At 40.8% G+C, this 20,726-nt stretch overlaps 1 protein-coding gene across 7 annotated transcripts in view; it reads left to right on the forward strand.

The window, feature by feature from the left end:
• LOC309711016 (putative E3 ubiquitin-protein ligase HERC1) overlaps positions 1–20,726 on the forward strand; it is a 43,282-nt gene that overhangs the window by 14,853 nt on the left and 7,703 nt on the right. For 4 of the 7 annotated variants that reach the window (XM_082540970.1, XM_082540974.1, XM_082540971.1 and 1 more), the window contains 37 exons: positions 639–812; positions 994–1,111; positions 1,248–1,365; positions 1,580–1,778; positions 1,888–2,188; positions 2,281–2,329; positions 2,419–2,464; positions 2,940–3,193; positions 3,313–3,507; positions 3,645–3,765; positions 3,855–4,095; positions 4,216–4,373; positions 4,479–4,631; positions 4,731–4,828; positions 4,982–5,077; positions 6,758–6,925; positions 7,038–7,277; positions 7,361–7,444; positions 7,705–7,930; positions 9,055–9,343; positions 9,688–10,448; positions 10,811–11,024; positions 13,713–13,882; positions 14,533–14,616; positions 15,340–15,526; positions 15,609–15,736; positions 15,862–16,070; positions 16,290–16,549; positions 16,668–16,720; positions 16,820–17,017; positions 17,554–17,719; positions 17,821–18,070; positions 18,544–18,772; positions 18,859–19,133; positions 19,632–19,759; positions 19,934–20,061; positions 20,408–20,635. In XM_082540970.1, the coding sequence (XP_082397096.1) occupies positions 639–812; positions 994–1,111; positions 1,248–1,365; positions 1,580–1,778; positions 1,888–2,188; positions 2,281–2,329; positions 2,419–2,464; positions 2,940–3,193; positions 3,313–3,507; positions 3,645–3,765; positions 3,855–4,095; positions 4,216–4,373; positions 4,479–4,631; positions 4,731–4,828; positions 4,982–5,077; positions 6,758–6,925; positions 7,038–7,277; positions 7,361–7,444; positions 7,705–7,930; positions 9,055–9,343; positions 9,688–10,448; positions 10,811–11,024; positions 13,713–13,882; positions 14,533–14,616; positions 15,340–15,526; positions 15,609–15,736; positions 15,862–16,070; positions 16,290–16,549; positions 16,668–16,720; positions 16,820–17,017; positions 17,554–17,719; positions 17,821–18,070; positions 18,544–18,772; positions 18,859–19,133; positions 19,632–19,759; positions 19,934–20,061; positions 20,408–20,635 (6,996 nt within the window). The remainder of the gene's footprint in view (positions 1–638; positions 813–993; positions 1,112–1,247; positions 1,366–1,579; positions 1,779–1,887; positions 2,189–2,280; positions 2,330–2,418; positions 2,465–2,939; positions 3,194–3,312; positions 3,508–3,644; positions 3,766–3,854; positions 4,096–4,215; positions 4,374–4,478; positions 4,632–4,730; positions 4,829–4,981; positions 5,078–6,757; positions 6,926–7,037; positions 7,278–7,360; positions 7,445–7,704; positions 7,931–9,054; positions 9,344–9,687; positions 10,449–10,810; positions 11,025–13,712; positions 13,883–14,532; positions 14,617–15,339; positions 15,527–15,608; positions 15,737–15,861; positions 16,071–16,289; positions 16,550–16,667; positions 16,721–16,819; positions 17,018–17,553; positions 17,720–17,820; positions 18,071–18,543; positions 18,773–18,858; positions 19,134–19,631; positions 19,760–19,933; positions 20,062–20,407; positions 20,636–20,726) is intronic. The other 3 variants (XM_082540973.1, XM_082540976.1, XM_082540975.1) reach the window with 2 other exon arrangements.

A 20,726-nucleotide genomic window follows, 5' to 3' on the forward strand; every position in this document is an offset into this window, starting at 1 on the left:
TTTGCTTTAAGTTATTTTGTTATTTACATAATAATGTAAATAACCTAATAATGATCCTTATTGCTGTTTTAGAGGAGCGGTGCTTCAAAGGATAGTTGCAGATTTCTGTCAGAATCTGCAGATTATACAGTACAAATAAAATGTTCACGTTGTCTTCCCAACAGTTTCACTAACATCTACACTGGATGGCCAGGAAGCGTTCGTGATGTCTTCTCGGGCGCTGATAATTGGCGTCTGTCTTGTGTCGGTGACGTAAAAGACGGATTTAATGCGACATGACCGTTCAAACAGCAGTCGCTTTCTAAAACATTGGATATGTATCGGATTCAGTACCACATACGAAAGTGACCCAGATCGGATTTGAAAATATCGGATTTGTGCCGTTCAAACTGTCATACCATGATCGGATATGGGTCGCATAGGGTCAAAAAAATCGGATTTGATGCGCTTCCGCCTGCAGTGTGAACGTAGCCTTATTCACGATAAAAATATATACATTTAAGATACTGTGCCACACAGAAGCCTGACCTTTTTAAATGAAAGGTATCATTATCGTTATTCTTAAAGAACAAAGAAAATAGTCTGAGTTAATCCTGAGCAGTTTTCATTAACATTCTACATGTTGCTTTAATCTGTAGACTCAAGCATGACATGGCTGACCGAGGTAGTGCTGCTGGGCAGTACTGATGCCAGACTCACTGAGCTGAGCTTGACTGAAGAAACCCGGACTTTACTGGAACTGGCACTGGGCTCATCCAGAGGACTTGCAGGTGGCATATGGCAGAAGATGGAGGATTATGCTCACGGCAAAGGTACTGGTGCTTGTTTATGTCTATAATTTTGAAAGTGTATATTGTTAATAATACAGCTTATATTGAACTAACTTCCTATTTTGAGAATCTTGTTTTTAAGATGTATTTAAATTTTGGTTAAAATGTGGAAAGTTTTTCTTTGTGTCTTTTTAAAATTGATCTGTATTGATTGCTTTGATAGCAGAATGGGAGAATGGAGGCTCTTCAGGTGATTGTTTGCTGCAAATTGTGTGCCGCTGCTGTCTGGCTGCTCTCCTGAAACACACGGGCCTGCAGAGTGAGGCCTGTTGGCAGGACAGGTCAGTTTACTGAAGCAGTCAAAGATCTATTGGACAACACTGAAGGGGTTTCTAGTATGTCAAACTTTTTCTTCCTGCCTCAGTGTATATTATTGTATAACCTGTTCCACTGTGTTTATCTACTCTGCTGAGACAGCCATGAGCCCTGTGAGATGCTGTTGTATATCTATGAAACAGTTTATAAAATCAGAAGTGCTCTGATGACCCTCAAAAGCAGTTCAAGGATGACACAAGTAGAAGCATCTACTAAACAGGTACCATTACAGTATAATTAAATATATGTAATCCTGATTTCATTTAACAAATTTGTAAACACTTTATCTAAAATGTATGTTTTTGTAAATACTGCTGCATGATTGTGATTAGCTTCATTTCTGTCCATTAATTGATTTTTAACTTATAGTAATCTGATCATTTTTATCAGGTAAAATTACAGATATGTATTTAAAGCATTTACTTAAACTGCAGATCTCTCAGTCTCCTCAAAGTCCTGATGTGGAAAGGCAAGAGCCATGTACCTCAGTGGAGCAGGTGGGGAAGGATAATGAGCAGCAATCAGTAGGACACTGTAGCCGGGAGGTGCAGGTGCCCCCGTCACCCGCAGCAAACCACAACCAGGAAGAGGTTGCAGACGATGACAGATTTGGCAGTCGTGTTTACCTGTCAGGTTAGAAATGCAAACTGTATTTGTTCTTATTCTAATAAACAGCACAGCCACACACACAGAAAGAAATATGACACATCTTATTTTCACACATCTTTCGATGTCCCTGCAGAAGTCCTAGAATCATTCATGGCCACTCGGGAAGCCATGCAAGTGCAGCAGAATGTGACAGTCTACGAGTCATTCGGCACTTCCACCCTTCAGAGCAGCGTGGAGAGCCCAGTCAGCCCTGAGGGAGAGCCTGATTCCAAGCAGCAGTGGGAGAAGAATGGGGAATCTGAGGAAAGCTTGTCTTTCCCTGCTGTCTGCCATCTGGTGGTGTCCCGATGCCTCTTCCTTCTGCTGGGGGTCAGGCCTGCTTGGGTGGAACCCAGCGAAAGGGAGAACGTTCAGGCTGTGAACACTGGAGGGAGGTAAAGACTGTGGTATGCTGTGTGTGTTTGTTTTAGTGTATTTGTGTTCTGTGTTAGCAGTTTTTGCACTAACTGTCCACAACATCTTTCAGGAAATTGTCGGCAGAATCCCTTACAGTCACTGTCAGTGGAAGAAAACAGGTCAATATTGTACTATCAAAATCTTCTAACAGAATTTGGCTTTACAGCTCTTCATCAGTATTAATGTACTGCTCTTATGTCTCATTTAGTCTGATCAGTCCAAAAACACCTCTGGATCTGCAAGGAATAAAATGGGTAGGTGGAAAGTTCAGATCATCTACTGATTATGTTATAACCTACATTTTCAGGCAGTTCTTTTGTACGCTGTCGTTAAGAGATTGTATAGACACTGATTGTTCTACTAAAAACACAAACCCAGACAGCTCAAGTCTGGGTTTGTCAGGTAAATTATTGTCAGGTAACCCTTGGGAAACAAGACCCAAGTGCTCTTTTGCACAAAATGGGACTTGGAGATTTGTATTTTATCATTTTCTTTAAAAATAACATAAGAATTTGTAGCAGGCAGAATAAATAAAGACTGATCACATTAGGCAAAACATTTTGATCAATATGACAGCCTGACTGTTTTAACTGTTCTGCATAATCTAATAATATTGAATAATTTAATAGCTTGTTGCCTGTCAAGTCAAGATAATATCCAGAAAAAGATGTTAAGAGAATGAATGAGATGTTTTATAGTCCTTCATACAAGAGCCTCTCTTTGCTCTAGGTTTACCTCTGTGTTCTTTGGGGATAATGAAAGATGCTTGGGATCGCCTGCGACAGTGCATCAGCCCATCCAGCACCATGTCCCACTACAGCAACAACACTTTGCCTATTCTTAACCAGATGTTTCATTTTGTCTATGGAAGCCTGCCCCATTTATCGCCCTCCTCAACGGTGTTTTCCCCTGGTCAGAGTTGTAGTCAGGCAGATCCAAAGTCTATTACTTTTGCCATTATGCAGCAGCAACAGCGGGCTGAGGTAATTCAAATCTTTCTTTTATATGACAAATTGATGCTGTTTGTTGTGGGCCCGAAATGGTGTTCTGTAAGGAACTTGAAAGTCTCTTATGATCTACAAACTCTGTCTGTTTTGATCAGATGCGGCTGGAGGCCTTGTGTCAGATGTCAGCCTTTCTGTCTAAGATGGAAGAAAAGAGCTGTGAATCCACAGCATCCAACCCGTTTCCTGCTTTGCTGCAGTCTGTGCAGCTGCAGTTCCTGTCTGGATGCTTTGCCTTAGGAACACAAATCATTGGCTCCCACTCTGCTAATTATGAGACTCAGCACTACATGGTACATCTTATAGCTATATGGAAAGACGTTTAGAAGTAATGAATATGCTTTCTAATCTGGATGGAGAAGAGAAAGACACTGAAAATTGTAACCATGCTTCATTTGGCTGTCTTTTCCCCCCTCTTTTCTCAATGCAGTGTGGCACACATTCAGCTTCTTTGGATACACAGAGAGACTTACAGTCTGCAGCCCACACCTTCTACCAGCAGGTGGTGCGTGTTCTTAAACAGAGAGTCCTGTTTGAAAGAAAACATCCAGGTAGGTTTTTTCTTACACAGTGTTGCAGTGTTTAGGTTTTAATATATATTTGATATTTATATTTAACATATTGTCTCTGTCACACTCAGGTTCTTGCCAGCACCTTCTTCTTGCCACAATGTTTGCACTGAATTTCCGTTACCAGCCTGTGGATCTGGTGCTAGTCATCAAATGTGGCATCCTGGAAATTCTTTCCACGCTGACCAACAACAGCTGTGTGCTGATCAACCAGGGCTGGTTTGCAGCTACAGCGTCTGGATCTATGCTATTGGGTGGAGCCGTGAGGCTCGCTTGTGCCCGCCTGCTTCAGATATTGACTGTAGCTGCAAGGTGAGAATGAAGAGGTTATAAAAACATAAATAAATAAACAAAGTATATATAAATTACTAATTATTTTCTTTTCTTTACCCTTGTCTAAAATTTTCATAAAAATTTAACCTGTGCTTATAGCTCGTGTGAGGATTTGCTGCCTATCGATGTATCCCAGGCCCTTATGGAGGTGATGTGTGAGCAGCTCCAGAACATCTTGTACAATTTCCACCAGCAACAGATAGCAGAGATGGGAACAGCCGAGAAAACCGATGTGGAGTCCTACACAAATCTAGTCGGTGGGGCAAATTTAGAAATAATAAAGGGTGGATATGGCATTTGTAAAACCATTAAATCAAGTCACCCCTCTGAGCATGTTCTTCCTTCTCTTTATGTTGTTTTAGGAGCAGAAAACAGCAAAGTAGTTGAATCCCAGCTTGCAGATTTCTTGGTGTTTCTGAGGCGTGTACTGTCATTAAGAGTAATGAAAAGACTTTCTACATTTATAAGATGGATCGATCCACTCATGGCCATTATTTCACACAAGTGCTCTTTAGGTAAGGCATATTTAAAAAAACAAACAAAAAAATCTGTGTTACTACTGTTAAGACTGCACTTTGCTTTTAAAATTAATATCACAAAACTCTACTCTTCAGGATCTCCACGCTTCCAGAACCTCCGCACTAAGCTTCTGACCTTCCACGTTTTAGAACGACTGTTACCTGCTTGTTCTGAGCCCGTTCACATTGAACAGGTATGATGTAAACATGTAAATATAGTAAATGCAACAATTGAACAAAATAGGTCAAGAATACTTGAGTGTTCTGAACAGTACCAAGTTGGCATGACATGTTAAAGGTGATGAATGCAGGATTACCCACTTGTATTTTTCCCTGTTTTCTTGTAGATTGTTAAACAACTCTTTCAGCTCTTGTCTGTTTATATGTGGGAGGAGCCTCTAAGTCAGAGCAACCATGAAGAAATGCCTGAAAAAGACAAAGGGGTAAGACATTATGAACACCATGTACTGCATTACATATTAATAAAGCAGCAGCTTCTTATCGGCTCATCTTAAGCATGTGCACTTCTCTGTATGTCTCACTTATGTTTTATTATTTGTGTTTTTACTGTGATCTGAAGTGATAGGAGTCATTTTTTGTTTTTTTTAACTGTCCTTTCCCTGCACTGTAGACTGATAACCTTTTGAGAGAAACGGTTACACAAAATAATACTACACACCCTTAAACTTGTGTGTTTTTATTTGCTCGTGTTTTATACTGTCTTGATTTGCAGAAAAGAAATCATGTCTGTTGCATAAACAATCCTCATCTTTGTATTTAAAACATTAGATCACATTTGAGTATTTTTGCAGTCTATTAAATTTTTCATCCAGCCAAACAAAAGCCACATAAAAATGTCAAAAAGTGCCTTCACTTTTTCTCTGTTGAAAATAGCCAAGGATAGCAGTAATCCACGAGGAAATGCTGTTTACGGCAAAATGAAATGCTTTCCTGGCAGCAATGAAACTGAAAACAGTGGGGCCACTCGATGGAACAGATGGGCCTGTTCTCTGTGGTAGGCTGAGATGAAAAGTGTCAGAGGATAGAAATGTACAAGTAGGATTAATTATCAAAATTATTACATCAGGATTGTGAAATGAATTTTAATAATTCAAATAAAACTAAACTCTATAATGTTTTATTATTGTATTTATTATTTCATGAAAATGGGATTTTCCTGTCTTTGTTTATTTTCAGTTTAACTTTCAGTCATGTACTTCTATTTTTTTTTTCAAAATTCTATTTTATTTTATTTTTTTAGAATTAATGTGAGATTTCTGATTTGTCTTAGTGTGTTGTCCACAGCAGTTACCACCCTCTGTATGCAGAAACACTTCATCATTAACATCTTTTCATTGACACACATTATTTTGCAATATTTGCTTAAGATTACTTTTGCAGAGGAGGTTATGTTTTTAGTAGAGTTTGCGCCTGTGCGTGTCACTCTATGAACACAATAGCTCGAAAACTTTGGAATTCATTCTGATAAAGCTGCAGGGGTGTAGAGGGGTCATGTTAACAGTCCATTGAAACTTCACCTCTTGGTAGAAACGTTTTTTAAAAAGCCTTAAAACTTCCATTCTTCCAAGTGTGATGTGTATTGTCAACATACAGAAAGTACTGTTTAAAGATTTAAAATATCATGTCGCATTTGACTTCTGCGCTCTCCTTGTTGAGGTCAGTGGCTTAATCCGAAGGTCAAAGTTATAATAATGCTATGTAACGTTATATATAAACATTAATTTGGACCTCTGACCTCTTCTTCAAGGTCTGTCTTTAAAGTCTGTGGATCTTTAAGACTATCCGTCAGATTTTACTGCCTCTCTTTGTACTGGCAATGTTTAGGAAATGATACTGGAGTATGTGGTTTCCAAATACCACATTGTAGTTTGCACCACAACAAAAAGATTTGACCTCTGATCTTACTTTTACATTTCACATCTGCCTGTATTTCAAGTTGATCCCAAAATGATTTTTTTTTACTCCACAACAAACTTCTGTAAGTGCAATTAAGAAGAACAAAGAAAACAACATTAATATATAAATTAAGTGTTTAATACATAACATACATGTTTAATATTTTATCAAATGTTTAATTATGTATCAAATCCATTGTTTCGTAGAATCCTGGCAGCAATGATGAATGTATTCCCATTGGAGATTTTTCCTTTGACCCACACAAACTAATGTGCTGTTCTCTGGAGAGCGGGAACATCCTCTCACATGGTTCTGGAGGGAAAGGCTACGGTTTGGCAACCACTGCCATTAACTCTGGCTGTTTTATATGGAAGGTGAGTACTAGTTTACTCTGTACATGGACCACAATTACACAGTTCAAAGTTTGTTATATTAATTGTAGTTTATAAATTAGAATTTACCACACTATGCCGCTTCTCTCCACAGTTCTACATTACCAAAGAGAATAGAGGCAACGAGGGAACGTGTGTTGGTGTTTCTCGCTGGCCAGTTAGAGATCACAACCACCATACAACTACAGATATGTGGCTGTATCGTGCTTATAGTGGCAACCTTTACCATGGAGGGGAACTGGTGCGCACACTTCCCTCCTTTACACAGGGTGACACCATCACCTGCATCCTGGACATGGAGGCTCATACTGTATCATTTGCTAAGAATGACAAGGTTTGGTCAAATATTTACTGTCAGTATTCCTCAGATTGAGTCCTGTGCTCTTGTTTAATCTTTGTCTGCCTTTTTTCTTTTAGGAGCCAAAGTTGGCATTTGAAAGTGTGGTCGCTAATGAACTATATCCTTGTGTGTTATTCTACAGCAGTAACCCTGGAGAGAAGGTACTCGGTGTACTGCACAGATTTATTAGATTTATTATTTATTTGAATCAGATTTATAATAAGCATGGGCAACGTTAAATATCTGGAAACACAAGCAGCTACGCATACAGGCTTTGCCCTAACATCATATTACTGGATAATTGCTGCACTGGGCTATACATGGAAAAAACTTGTGTTGTTTCACATACTGCACAATATGTTTCAAAAATATTTTGTACTGCAAAACCCCCCAAACACGTGAAATTCTGTACTCGTCACAGGTGGCTCTGAGTGATCTCCAGATGAGAGGCATGCCCAGCAGTCTGCTTCCTGGAGACCCTCTCTGCAGCCCCCGGGCTACTGTGCTACTCGAGTCAACAGTGCATCTGCTGCGTCGGCTCCACCAGTGTGACCAGTGGTCCCCGCACATAAACCAGTATATTCATACCCACCTGGAGCTCATTGGTCCCCTGCTGAGAGAGGATAACTCAGGAAACTTCAGTACAGGTCATTTACCCCCTTAAATAGTGATTCTGCCTCTGTTTTCTTTTAGGTTTTTAATCTTTTATTATGATAGGACAGTGGGGAGAAGACAGCGTGCCCAGCGGTCACATGTTTAACTTGCTCGCTTTTAAACACACCTAACTTAGGTTTTCTTTAAAAAGTTAAGTAACACTTTGCTAGTATAGAAAACTCTATTCATCTGTCTGTATTTATCTGTAAGGAGAAAGACTGATGGGCATTAATTCAGATATTACAGTGGTCCCTTATCGTGGGAGTAACGTTCCAAAAATAATGCGCGATAGGTGAAATCCACGAAGTAGCCAACTTTATTTTTTTACAATTATTATAGATGTTTTAAGGCTGTAAAACCCCTCACTACACACTTTATACACTTTTCTCAGACAGGCATGAATATGTTCACACTTTTCTCTCTTGTTTAAACAGTCTCAAAGTTCAAACCGTAGAAAAATAAGTCCAGTATTATAGAATGAAACCAAAGGAACCCGCAGGGACAAAACATTTCGTGGACATTGTTGTGTTTGTTGGGTAGAAAACTTACAAACATACAGTACAGCACTTCAGAGTCACACTGCTAGCAATCGAAGATTGTAAATTTGACAAGTTGAACGCATTCTGTACTGTACAAGAGACACAGCACGAGATTGGCTGTAGACCATTGTCAATCAATCAAGACGCAGAACACAGTGCGCTGGAAAAACCCCAAAAAATACAAAATAACCATGGAAAAGTCCATACAAAAAAATCCGAGAAACAGCGAGGCCGCAAAAGGTGAACCGCATTATAGCAAGGGACCACTGAATCTGTATACAAATGTAGTGATGTACACCAACTGCAGTATTAATTAATCTTTAAACAAGCTGCTTTCCCCACACTGGTCTATTTATTTATTTCAAAATAATACTAACCCCTTATATTTATGCTTTATTTGTAACTTTTTTGTCCTTATTATCAATATTCACTTGAAGTCCATTTCACTTGTTTAGGATTTTATTTAGGTTTAAGGATTCATGATCAACTTGCAGTGGGATACCAGGAGTGTGTGGCACTTGTTTGCCAAATGGATGTTACGCTTTGTTTTACTGTCAGTGTCTTATGTTCCTCTGCAGGCCTCAGTGCGTCACACAATGAGAAGGAAGAGAACGACAAGGACCTGACTGGTGATCACACAAAGGACGTGCTGTCACACTGTCGGTGTCTGTCTGAGGCCAAGCTGGCTGCTCTTTGCACTGAAGTGTGGCCGGTATTTGCTCTGATTGGAGGAGTCGATGGCGGTCTCCGTGCTGGAGGCCTCTGCCTGCACAAACCCAGCGGGCGTCGAGCTATTCTTCTCGGCATTCTAAAGGAAGGAAGCTCTCTCGCCAAGCTACAGTGGGAAGAAGCAGACCTCTCTGTCAGGTATTACAAAATGAGATCATATTCCCACTTACTTCTGATGAATTTATTTCTCTTTTTCGTAAATGACGATTCTCATTAACCTCCATGAAATGATTCTTATATTTTCTTGTCTTGGTCCTTTCAGCATGTGTATGATTCTACTCTTTCCCTTTCTGTTAGTTTGTTTTTCACTCTCTCTACAGTCTAACATTTTTACTTTATTTTCATCATTTAGCCTGCTGATCTTACTTTTTTTTTCTTGCTTCTTCCTCTTCATTCTTAAATCCATTAATCCCTGTTGAATCCGTCCTGGTATCACTCCATGCTGTATCTGTGGGTTCTTCCCATCCTTCCCAATAACTAAGCTCCATGAATTCTTGGTCACCCAGCGACACGCCGATCATCTCACTGGATCCCTGTGACATATCCTGCTGTGATGTCACCCGCCTGGGAGGCCTCAAACCAACAGTGTTGTTAGATCTGATTTATTTGATGGGGCTGCTGGAGGAACAGGGTTGGCTAGGTGCTCACGTGCCCCCGAGAAGGAAGTACTCTGGGGAGAACATCAAAGAATACCTGGATAAAGACATACAAGATGATGTCACGTGGCTGACAGAAAATGAAAGGAAAAAGGAGCAAAAAGATGAGAGTGTCTCGTCACCATCCTCAACCAAAGATGCAGCAAAGATCACTGACCTGCAGGAGTTGACCTCTCAAGCTCAGCCTCTGCAGACATTCCAGACTTCCAGAATGGATGCCTTTGCACTTGAACTTAGGGCACTCAGAGTGTCATACCTTCTCACTGGAGGTTTGAAATCCCTGACTGTCATTTTTAGCTGTGAGAAACTGTCAGATCTGCTTCTAGTGCCAAAACATGAGCCCCCCAACTCCTCGGGGAGTTCCCTGTCCAGTCCAAACTGTGACCAAGCTAAAGCTGGCAGTAAACAGTGGGATGAAAGTGCTGAGCTGAGATCGGTGCTGCAGTATGTGGTGCAGAGCATGGTGAAGTGGGCAGTCAGACACTGCCCCATCAAACAGACTGTGTCTCTTGCTGATTTGGAGAGAGTTCAAGTCATGATATACAAGGGAGCTGTTAAAGGACTGCAGGAGGACAAAGACAACAAGGGTATGTCAATGTTTATATTCACCAGACAGAAAACACTTCATAGAAAATATATAATGCAAAACCTACATGCTATAAATATTTAATCATTAAGCCTTAATAAAAGACCATAGTTACTATGTTAAACAGACTATAGCTACAAGGTAAAAAACTATTGTAGTATGTTAATGATCACTGTTCAGACCTAATATATATTTGTATCTTAACTTTGAATTTTTCTTATGATGAACTTGACCCGGTTCTACTGTTAGACTTGAAGTTTACCCGTGCTTGTCACCACTAATTTGAAAAAATAAATAAATAGAAACATTTGTATAGTAAGAAACTTGGAGTCATAAAAACCTTCACGGTTTCTTTTCCTGCAGAATCAGGCCACCACTTGTCTTCTCAGCCCATCTCCAAGTCCTCGAGCTCTGTGTCCTTGTACAGCGTGGGCTCCGAAGGCACTGCTGTCTTTGGCCAGTCAAACAGAGCCTCTGCCTCATCCTCTAACACAGATTTGGCATCCTCTCTTCCAATAAATCTTCAGGCTGACAGCCTTGATCATTTTAACCCTTTCCTTCCCATCAGCCTCCTCCAGTGAGTATAAATTGTGACAAATATGTTATTTTAACTAGGGATGGGTATCGTTTAGGTTTTATCCGATACCAGTACCAAACCGGTACTTTTGAAACGGTGCCGGTGCTTAAAGAATGGAGAACACAAACTTTGTCCAAAAACCTACCATGTTCAGCTGTATTTTTGTAAAAAGATAACAATGTTAGCCTTTTCTGCAGCTATGGAGCATATATGGCATCACTCTTGGCTGGAAGCAGTGCTTAAACAATGGAAAAAACACAAACTTTATCCAAAAACTTCTCATGTTTAGCTGTTTTCCACTTTTTCATTTTAGCCTTTTTGGCCAGGGTGAAGGGAGTATCTGCCATCAAACAAGAAGACAGCCGCGTGTAACTACGAAGGTGTTTGCTAGTTCACCTTACATGCATTAATGTAATAACGTGGTTAGCCTACTCAACGTAAATTACACACGAACAACATTAAGCTACTCACGCAGAGAAGAACGGCTGCTGCTGCCATCATCATCTGTCATCATTTCTGCTACACTGGCAGGGCTAGGGGCCAGGACTCTCCTCTTCGTGTTTTTGGGGGATGTTGCTCCAGGTCCGATAACAGGCACCACACCCACAGTAGTAGTGCACGGTGTGAGGTCTCGCAGCAAGCTATCAAATACGGTGCATTTCTCGGCTTTTAACAAAATGCTATACGTCGCCAGGTGTTTCATCAGATTCGAGGTGTTACCTCCTTTGCACAGTATCACCTTAAAGCACTTGTTGCAGGCTGCTGAGTTTGCATCTTTTGCTGTGAAGTACAGCCAGACTTTTGACCGCTTGGCCTTGGGCATTTTTAATCTGTAGCTCTGCTCTAAAAGAACATGCGTACCTGGGCCCGCCTACTATGCTTGCAAAGGTAAAATGATTGGCTAGAATCCAAAGTGTGTGACATCTCAGGAAAAAAAGCACCGAAATAAAGCACCGAAATGTGCACTGCTTTTCGGTCTGGTTACTATCGTTTATGTCAGAACTGGTGCCATAATGGCACCGGATACCGGTACCCATCCCTAATTTTAATTTGATTTAAAGTGATTGTGTAATCCACATGAAACACCAGGTCTGGTAACTTCTCTGACAAATATCACAATAATTAGTCTTATTGTCAGTAGGGCTGCCACGATTTGTCGACTAGTCACGATTACGTCGACTATCAAAATCGTCGACGACTGATTTAATAGTCGACGTGTCGTTTGAAGCTTTGTAAGATCGCAAAAGACGCAGGAATAATAGCAGGATTTAAGAGTGTAATAACGGACTGAAACAGAAGATGGCAGCACAGCATGTACAAGGATGCCAGCTGCCGTTAAACCCCGAAGAAGAAGAAGCAGCTGTGTCCCAGAATTCATAGCGCGGCCCAGCTTAGTTTCCAACAATGGCGGTAGTTAGTTAGTTTTAATATTACTCTTATTATTCTTTCTGGGTCACAAAATAAACGTTTAACATATTTTCAGGCGAGAATGTAGCTGTGTAAACCTCAAATATCTGCTCAGTTTATCAGGACACCACATATTTTCAAAAGCGCTCCGACGTTTTCGGAGACGTCTGTTACCCACTAGCTCGATAGCGAGCCGGGAGCTAGGCTCACTAGCGCCGTGAGAACACCGGACTCCCGGCAAATTGTTTTCAAACCCACCGCCGTCTTTCGCGACTCAGGTTAAATATATATGAGTCACTTAGATAAATTAAAAATGTTATTGTTTGGCTTTTTTTTTAGTATTTTATTTGTTCCTGAGTAAATCGGTTTGGCTGAGATTAAAGTTATAGTTTTTACACAGCTGAATAAATGTCAAGCAGACAGCTGATTATCAGAAGTGTGAGATGCTGGAGAATATACTCCGGTGTCCTGTTATATTTTAGATAGCAAGGAGTTTATTAAACTTTACCGAAACAATCTGCAAATTTCATTAAAATTGAATAAACTATCATCTTGTCTTTATTTTTAGTTAGCACCTTAAAAGCTTAAAGCTGTAAGCTAATGATAGTTATATAAGAGCAGATGCTGCTGGTGCAATAAGCTGTAGTTTTACGTCCAGTGGATGATGATCTGATTAGTCGACTAATCGCATAAATAATCGGTGACTAGTCGACTATCAAAATAATCGTTTGTGGCAGCCCTAATTGTCAGTCCTCATGTTGTTGCTGATTGCTGCAGACCTGTGTCTTTTGGCAGCAACAGCTATTCTGAAGTCCAGGGAATGGGTGAGTTAGGATGTGTATGGAAAACTGAGTGAGAGATTTTGCCTGCACTCTCTTTAACCAAGGCTGCAGCTCTGCCTGCTTGTTCTTCTTCTAACTCAACCAGCTGACCGTAGTGTCAGTGTTACGTCTGCTTTCAAGAAGCAAACAGAAACACAGCTCTAGTCACATGTGTTAAAACTGCAGATAACATTTAAAGCCCTCACTTTTGCTTGTTTTAACAAGAAGAAGGAGAAGATTTTGACCAAAGACTTCAGAATGATATAGGTTAATATAGATGAATACATAATTAGTTTTACTGTGACTTTCATATATATAGCAGTGAATCAGAATGAATAAAGCTCAACTGATCCTTTCATTTACTTAATATGTTAAATGTCTATTGAAAATGTAACCCTACTGGTGCAGCGCTGCTTCTGCTTTGTCATTACTCTACATGCTGTATCCTCACTTCCTCTAGGCACATGGTGCTAACTCGGTTCCCTACGCTTACGGGACTGGTTAGCACTCCCCCTGTGTTGCACCCTTGCTTCAGCCTTGCCAGCTCTGCTTCTTGTGATGCCTTCACAGAACAGCAGACTAGCTTCATGGAACCCGGTCCCTGCAGCACACAGGCCAGAAGCAGCCTGGGTAAGAATGAGCACAGAGACAATGGTGGGGAGAAAAAACCCACGAGAAAAAAAGTCATCTAATTTAAGAAAAAGATCACATTTTAAGGATTCTGATCAATAATGGAGTGTGTAAAAGAAAATGTCTTAGTGTCTCAGAGGTTTATTCAAAGGAACACAGTAGATCAGTAGTAACTGAGTTGGAATCGTCTGTCTTATGCATGGTTATAAATGTTTAGCCTTTGGTCACAGCAGACTTGCTGCTCAAAACAGCATGTGTTTTGCTCTGCTGTTAGTCAGATATTAATACTATCAAATGCATGCACTCACATGCTTGAATGGCACCTTTGTTTTTCATTGTCATTTATGTTGGTGGCATTCTGAGCTAGGTCCTTTAGACTAAAGGTCTCCTCTGTGTTTCATATCATGGGATAGAGTTGGATTAAAGGGCTAGTTGACTTGCAACTTTAATCATTTATTTTTACAAGCCTGCAAGAAAGTGGAGTTCTTTACATAAGATGAGGAGGCCTTTCATAATCTAAACTTGTAAGAGGCAGCATAAACAAATAAAAACAATTGCTAAATTACACATATACTTCCCGAAATGGAGCTGTGGGCTTGTTTTTGTTTTCTGTTCTTTTGTGCACTTTTTCTTATCTCCTCAATCACCAGAACGGACACAAATGTTTGTCACCAGTCGGTTGCTAGAAATGGGATTCTCTATGAGACATATCTACTGGGCCATGGAGGCAGCAGGTACTGCTTTGTGTAGTGTGTCTGATGCCACAACATTTTTGCTTCATGTGCTTTATCTTCTTAATAGCTGTCCTTTTACTGCATGTTTCAACCTTCCTGTAGTATCTAAAATAAGATAAGTGTCGTTTTGATTGAGAAAATTCTTTTTTCTTTGATAAGAAGTTCAGTTTTCTAGTTTTGGGATTTTCGTGTTGCTGTTCATTGGTGGACATCAACTGAGACTTTCCAGTTTTTCAACTGGGTTTTTGTGAACAATCCACACCTCAGTGGCTCCCCACCTTAGCTTTACAATTTACTGATCGGTTTAAGATTCTCTTCACCACTTGTGGAAAAGTTTTTGCACAGTTCACTTTCTTTAATTTGCAGTATTTCATAAAAATCTCATCTTCACAGAAGATTTGCTTTCATAAAAATGGACCAATTCACAATATATTGTTCTCATATGGTACACATACATTATGAGCATGTAAGCAACTTAAAGTATACGAATATTGTCACATTTTTGGCACCACCTTTTTTTTCATCTAAATTTTAGACCTTCACCCTTTATATCACAGATTTCACTCTCTTGTCACACTTGCGTGTGTCAGATGTGCCTGGTGATCTCAGACTATAAACAGTAGTGGTCGCATGGTGATATCTGACATGAATTAGCAATGCAGCACTCTGCGATGCATCTTTTCCTTTTGAACTGACAGTTCAACTTCCCTGTGGTTCCCCCAGATGTAGCAGGTGACTTGGACTCACAAACCATTGAGGTGTTGGCCAGCTGGATGCTAGAGCACCCTCTGACTGAGGAGCAGCAAGTAGCTGAGTCACCAAGACCAGAGGGGGCTCCTGAGACTCCGTCCCCAGATGGGCCAGAGACAGTTCAGTGCCCCGAGCGCCCCACCAGTCACACCACTGAAAGGTGAGGGATCCAATGAACATACACTCAGTACATTCAGTACATTTAATGAGTACACTGACAGCCTCAGTTATTTCATTTACAGCCTGTTGCCTGGGCTCGACTGGATTGAAAGGGAGAACTTCTTGGATGTCCACCTCACTAGGAACAGACCTCCTCCGGCCCGGCGGCAACGCTCAGGCCCCACTCAGAGGACCTCGTTCCGAAGGGCAGGTCAGACACAGAGGAAAATCAAAATGAAATGCAAAACATTTAAACTATGTTCAAAGATCAGCTGCGGACAACAGTTCCTTTTAATATATTGTATTTTCAATTCTAACAAAACCTTTTATTTTCAGACTTGCCATCACCCAGCCCCCTGCCCCAGTTGTATCAACAGCACACAGCTGTCAGTGATTGGCCGGAGCAGGTAGAGTTTCACCCTTACTCTGCTGAGGAAGAGTCAGAGCTTGGCTACATGGATGATCCATACCATGAAGAAAGTTACGAGGACCTCCTCACCCCTTCATTCTTCAGCTTGGAGAGAGACACACTGCAGATAGTGGAGGTGACACATAAGCACTTAATGTGCATGAAAAAATATCATTTTAATCTATCTCAGTCTCTTTAAAGACTTTAATAAATATAAGTGACTGAATTGATATGCAGTTAGTCCAGTTAAACAAAGATTTGACTTTAATGCTTTTTGACAGTCCAAGTCCACATGCATAACTTTTTAGGCTCTTCTCTTACTGTCCTTACATGCATTTTACTATGCCCCTTTTAGGCTGGAGAGGAACACAGTCAGATGGTTAAATGTGAGCTGTGCAACACCCTCACCTTGCAGTTTAACAATCACATAAAGCGACGACACCCAGGCTGTGGGCAGAGTGCTGCACGTAAGGGCTATGACAGCACTGGGGCCTACGTGGATGTTTGGTTCAAAGGGGAATGTGGCTCCAACTTCCCCTTCTACCTCCTCTGCAGCACCTGCAGGGAAAAGTACCTGGCTGCAAATCCAAGCAATCCAAACTCCAAATATGAAAGGTACAGGAGATAATGTACAGATGGGAAATGGTAGACTCATGGAACATGCTCCACATGTATTTTGGATGTACTCTTTTTCTCACTTTTCATCATTGTTGTGTCCTACTTTTTGCTTTAGGGTTAAAGGCCTGACATCAGATTTAATTGGCCAGATGGACAGCACATCTGATGGTATGGAAGGTATTTTTTATCTAGCGTGAGGTACAACAGAACAATTATCTTTGACTTTATAATGAATATACAATATGAATGGTCCTTCTGCTTGTGTAGATGACTGGGAGATGAGCCACCAAGAGGAGTATGACACAGAGAAACTGACAGGACTGGAAGATTTTGGGCTCCTGCTCAGACCACTCGGTTTGACTGAGAAGAAGTTGGTACCAGACCCCATTGCCTTTACAGAGCCAGATCCACTTGGAGCGCTAGTTTACAGTTCAGCTTGTCCTTCAAGAGCACCTGTTCCCAAAGGTATTATTTCATTTTGTTTTGTTATACAAAGAACCAAGTGCTGTAGTTTTTTAAGTTAAAACAGAATTACAGAACCTTGATGCATAAAATGATGTCTTTTAACAGGTACAGAACTGAAAAACAAAATGATAAAAAACAAAAACGTGTCTGCAGACTTGTATATAAACTGCCAGGCATTCACAAAGAATCAAGCCATAAAGACTCAGAAGCTTACTGTCCACTGTTTTTTATATTTTGGTGAATGGTTTGCTAAGTTTTTCGACTTGTAACACACGCCCACATTCCTTCTGTGCATGTTGGCAGCAAGACCCCAGGATCAAAACCTAGTTTTATTCACTGCTGGGTGGTGATTCATCGCTCACTTATCATAGCGCGACATCTGAAACACAAACAGTACTTCCAGCTGTCTGTTTGGATCTAGGATTGTGAATATCTTGCACACCCACACTACATAAGTGTTCTTAGGTTTTACCGTTCCATTCAAAATCATGTTTTTCCTTTTAATTAAAATGTTTTTACGTATTTCTTCCCAATAGGGAATGCCCTTGTCGAGCAGAAGACCTCTTTGAGCCTCGGACAGCAGGCAGTATCACTGAGGGACTCTCATGATAGACTGAAAGCATTAAGGAGAGTCACATCCACAGCCCAGATTCTGCTTGCTTACAGCATCGTGATGAGAGCGCTGTCCCAGACTGCCTCAAGGTTAGTATGATTATAAAATCAACAACATTTTCTGTATTCTTTTTTTAAATTTATTCTTTTGCTGAGTAGTTTCAAGAGTCCTTTCCTATTGTCATCTTCAGTGCATCAGTGAGTAGCCAGTCTAATGGACTTGAGTCCTTGGGTCTGGCAGACATCCGTATTCTGGTGCGTTTGATGACTTTAGCGGCAGGTGGCAGGGCTCACACCTGGGTGGACGGTCGGTCCAGTATGAGAGGGCTGGCGACAGATGGCAGCAACTCCACCTGCCTCACTTTTCTTACCTCAGCCATTGGCAGCGTGGTGTCCCACAGTCCTACTGCTTACAGAGAGCTGGTGGAGATATGCACTCAGGTTAGTTTTCTCCTGTCAGTCTGCTGATTATAGATAATTCAGGTTTCTGAGTTCTAAAAGCTTGATAAAGTCATGTGATCTTGTTTAAAATCAGGTTCAGTTGAGTCTTATGTGCAATTTTGGTGTGTAGAAGGTTTAAGTAATTATAGCCTCCATGGACATCCAGTAAAGGATGTCCTCTTTAAATCTTTATTGATGATCTAGCTGAGTGTTGTCTATAGATAAAGATAACTCAAGTTATACGAGAAAAGTAAAAAATTAGTGTCCCAGTATTTTGCATGAGTCACCAAAAAACGGAAAACAAATACAAATGCTAATAAACTTAATCCTATTTTTTTAATTCATAGCTACAACACTTTGCTCTTGTTTGACTGAACACAAACATCAAAACAATATTTGTTTATTAATATGGTTTGCCTGAACTTCAAGTAATTCTAAAAACGTGAACGTATGTTTAACGTTATTTCTGTTAGGACCTGATGGCAGCAGCTACAGGGGTTAATATTGGAGCCATCAGTGACCCACAGCAAAGAGCATGCCTGAATGCCAGCTTAACAGCTGCAAACCCGGGAGCCCAGCAGCAGAGGGACTATCATGACCAGACGCCGCCAACGTTCCTGGTCACACAAAGTCTGGTGTCCCTGCTCACTGAAAAGAGCCATCACTGTTACACCCCAGACAAAGCTGAACACGAGACTAATGGTGAGAGAGAGCCTGTTTGTTGTACTGGATGCACTGCGTGTAATGATTTAATGCACTGTTACTAAAATAGCTCTCCTCTGGCTCAGATGCAGGAAACCAGGGGGGCTCTTCCTCTTTGACTCCCTCCTCTTTGCCACACCTCAGTGCCAAAGTTGGCCCTCTGGAGCTGGCAAATGCATTGGCAGCATGTGTCCTCTCTGCTCGGCTAACCAGTAAACACCGCCAGTGGGCAGCACAACAGCTGGTGCAGGCTTTGGCTGCCACAGGAAGGGACAGTTCTCATCGACCTCAAACATACAGCGACTTGGCTGGTGACCTGCGGAAATGCCCCCTTAAGAGACTGGAAGGACATTATAACAAGGTGAGTCATATGTGCATCCTTTTTTTGTTGTTGTTGTTTTTTGTGTGTTGTGTAAGATGTGTTTTGTGGTTTGTTTTGCTGGAAAGATTGAGTTTTAATCTTCTCTATTACCATAGGCCTGTTGCTAAAAAAAAAAAACCACCACTTAGAATATAAATGATTACACTCACAGCTGTAACTATGACTTTATAATACCTTACACTGCTTGGGATCTTGCATTTCCCAGGTAAATGTGAAGTATATAGTAAAATGAGTTTGCATGTTCTCCCTCTGCCTGTGTGGGTTCACTTCCAGGTACCCACATCAAAGACATGCTCAGTGGTTGATTAGTAATTCTGTCTCTGTGTGTTAACCCTGTGATGAACCTGCCTCTCGCCCTGTGATAGCAGGGATAGAGTCGATCCTCTTGTGGCCCTGAATTAGATAAGCAGTTAAGAAGATAGATGGATGAGTGGATGTAAATTAAAAGTACATTTACACTGTTTCTCTTCTGTTTAGGTGGCCAGCTGTTCCTGGAGCAGTGAGCAGAGTTTGTTGGCTACATGTTCTCAGGACAAAGTGGTACAGCTATGGAGCATTAGCCACAACACCGTGGAGCTACAGACCACCTTCTCCTGTATTACCAGGTTATACTTTTTTGTAGTTTTGCATTTTATACACAGATTTCTCATTTTAACTACCAAATCTAACAAAGCCTTAATTTACATTTCAAAGTCTAATATACTTGCTCATAAAGTTTTAATTATACTGAATGGACTGGTGTTGCTGTAACGTGTCCTTTTTCCCGTTGATACTTGCAGTAAGACAGACCGATCAAGCAGTGAGAGGGCTGGCAGATGTCATCTCATGTCTCCTGTGTACTGGAGTACAGGGGGGAACTTTTTGGCTGCCCCCGAGAACAAACACATCAACATCATGAACATTAGAGGTAGTTCCTACAAGTCTTTTGTTTTTCAGATTTTACAGTTACTTGCAGCTAATAATAAAAACGTAAAATTTATATTTATGTTATGTAATAATGTCAGATTAATGAAGAACTCTTTCTTTCAGTACTCTGCATTTTATATTAAAATTAAAAGGATAAAATAACTATATCATAATAATAAAAAATAAAAAAAATTAAGAATTAAATTAATAGAGAAAATGTAGAGAAAATTCTCACTTTCTGCAGATGAATATGACACGACTGACAATATCAAGGTACATTATTCTGTGACCTGTCAAACAAAAACACAGACTTTAGCCCATGTGACTGTGTTTCTGCTGCTTTTTAGGATCGCTCTGTCACGTGGAGAACCAGGGTTCTCGGGTCACTGCTCTTTGCTGGGCTCAGGCCTTCAGTTTGTGGGTGCTTGACCAGTCTGCAGCCTGTAAGAATAGACCCGCTGAGAGCCTGTTGGTGGGACGGCTGGATGGCTCACTGTGCTGGCTGCAGGTCACAATGCAGGAAACAGACCTGCTTGTGAGGAGCACTGAACTCACTGCCTGCCACAGGAACGAGGGTAAGGAGAGTCTTACACGCAACTGTTGCTGCTTAAAAACAAAGCTGGTGACCAAAATTGAATCAATATATTAACAGGTGTTGAATCTGAG

This window comes from Aulonocara stuartgranti, assembly GCF_965226115.1.
Source record: "Aulonocara stuartgranti genome assembly, chromosome: 7".
In the NCBI taxonomy this organism is placed as follows: Eukaryota; Metazoa; Chordata; class Actinopteri; order Cichliformes; family Cichlidae; genus Aulonocara; species Aulonocara stuartgranti.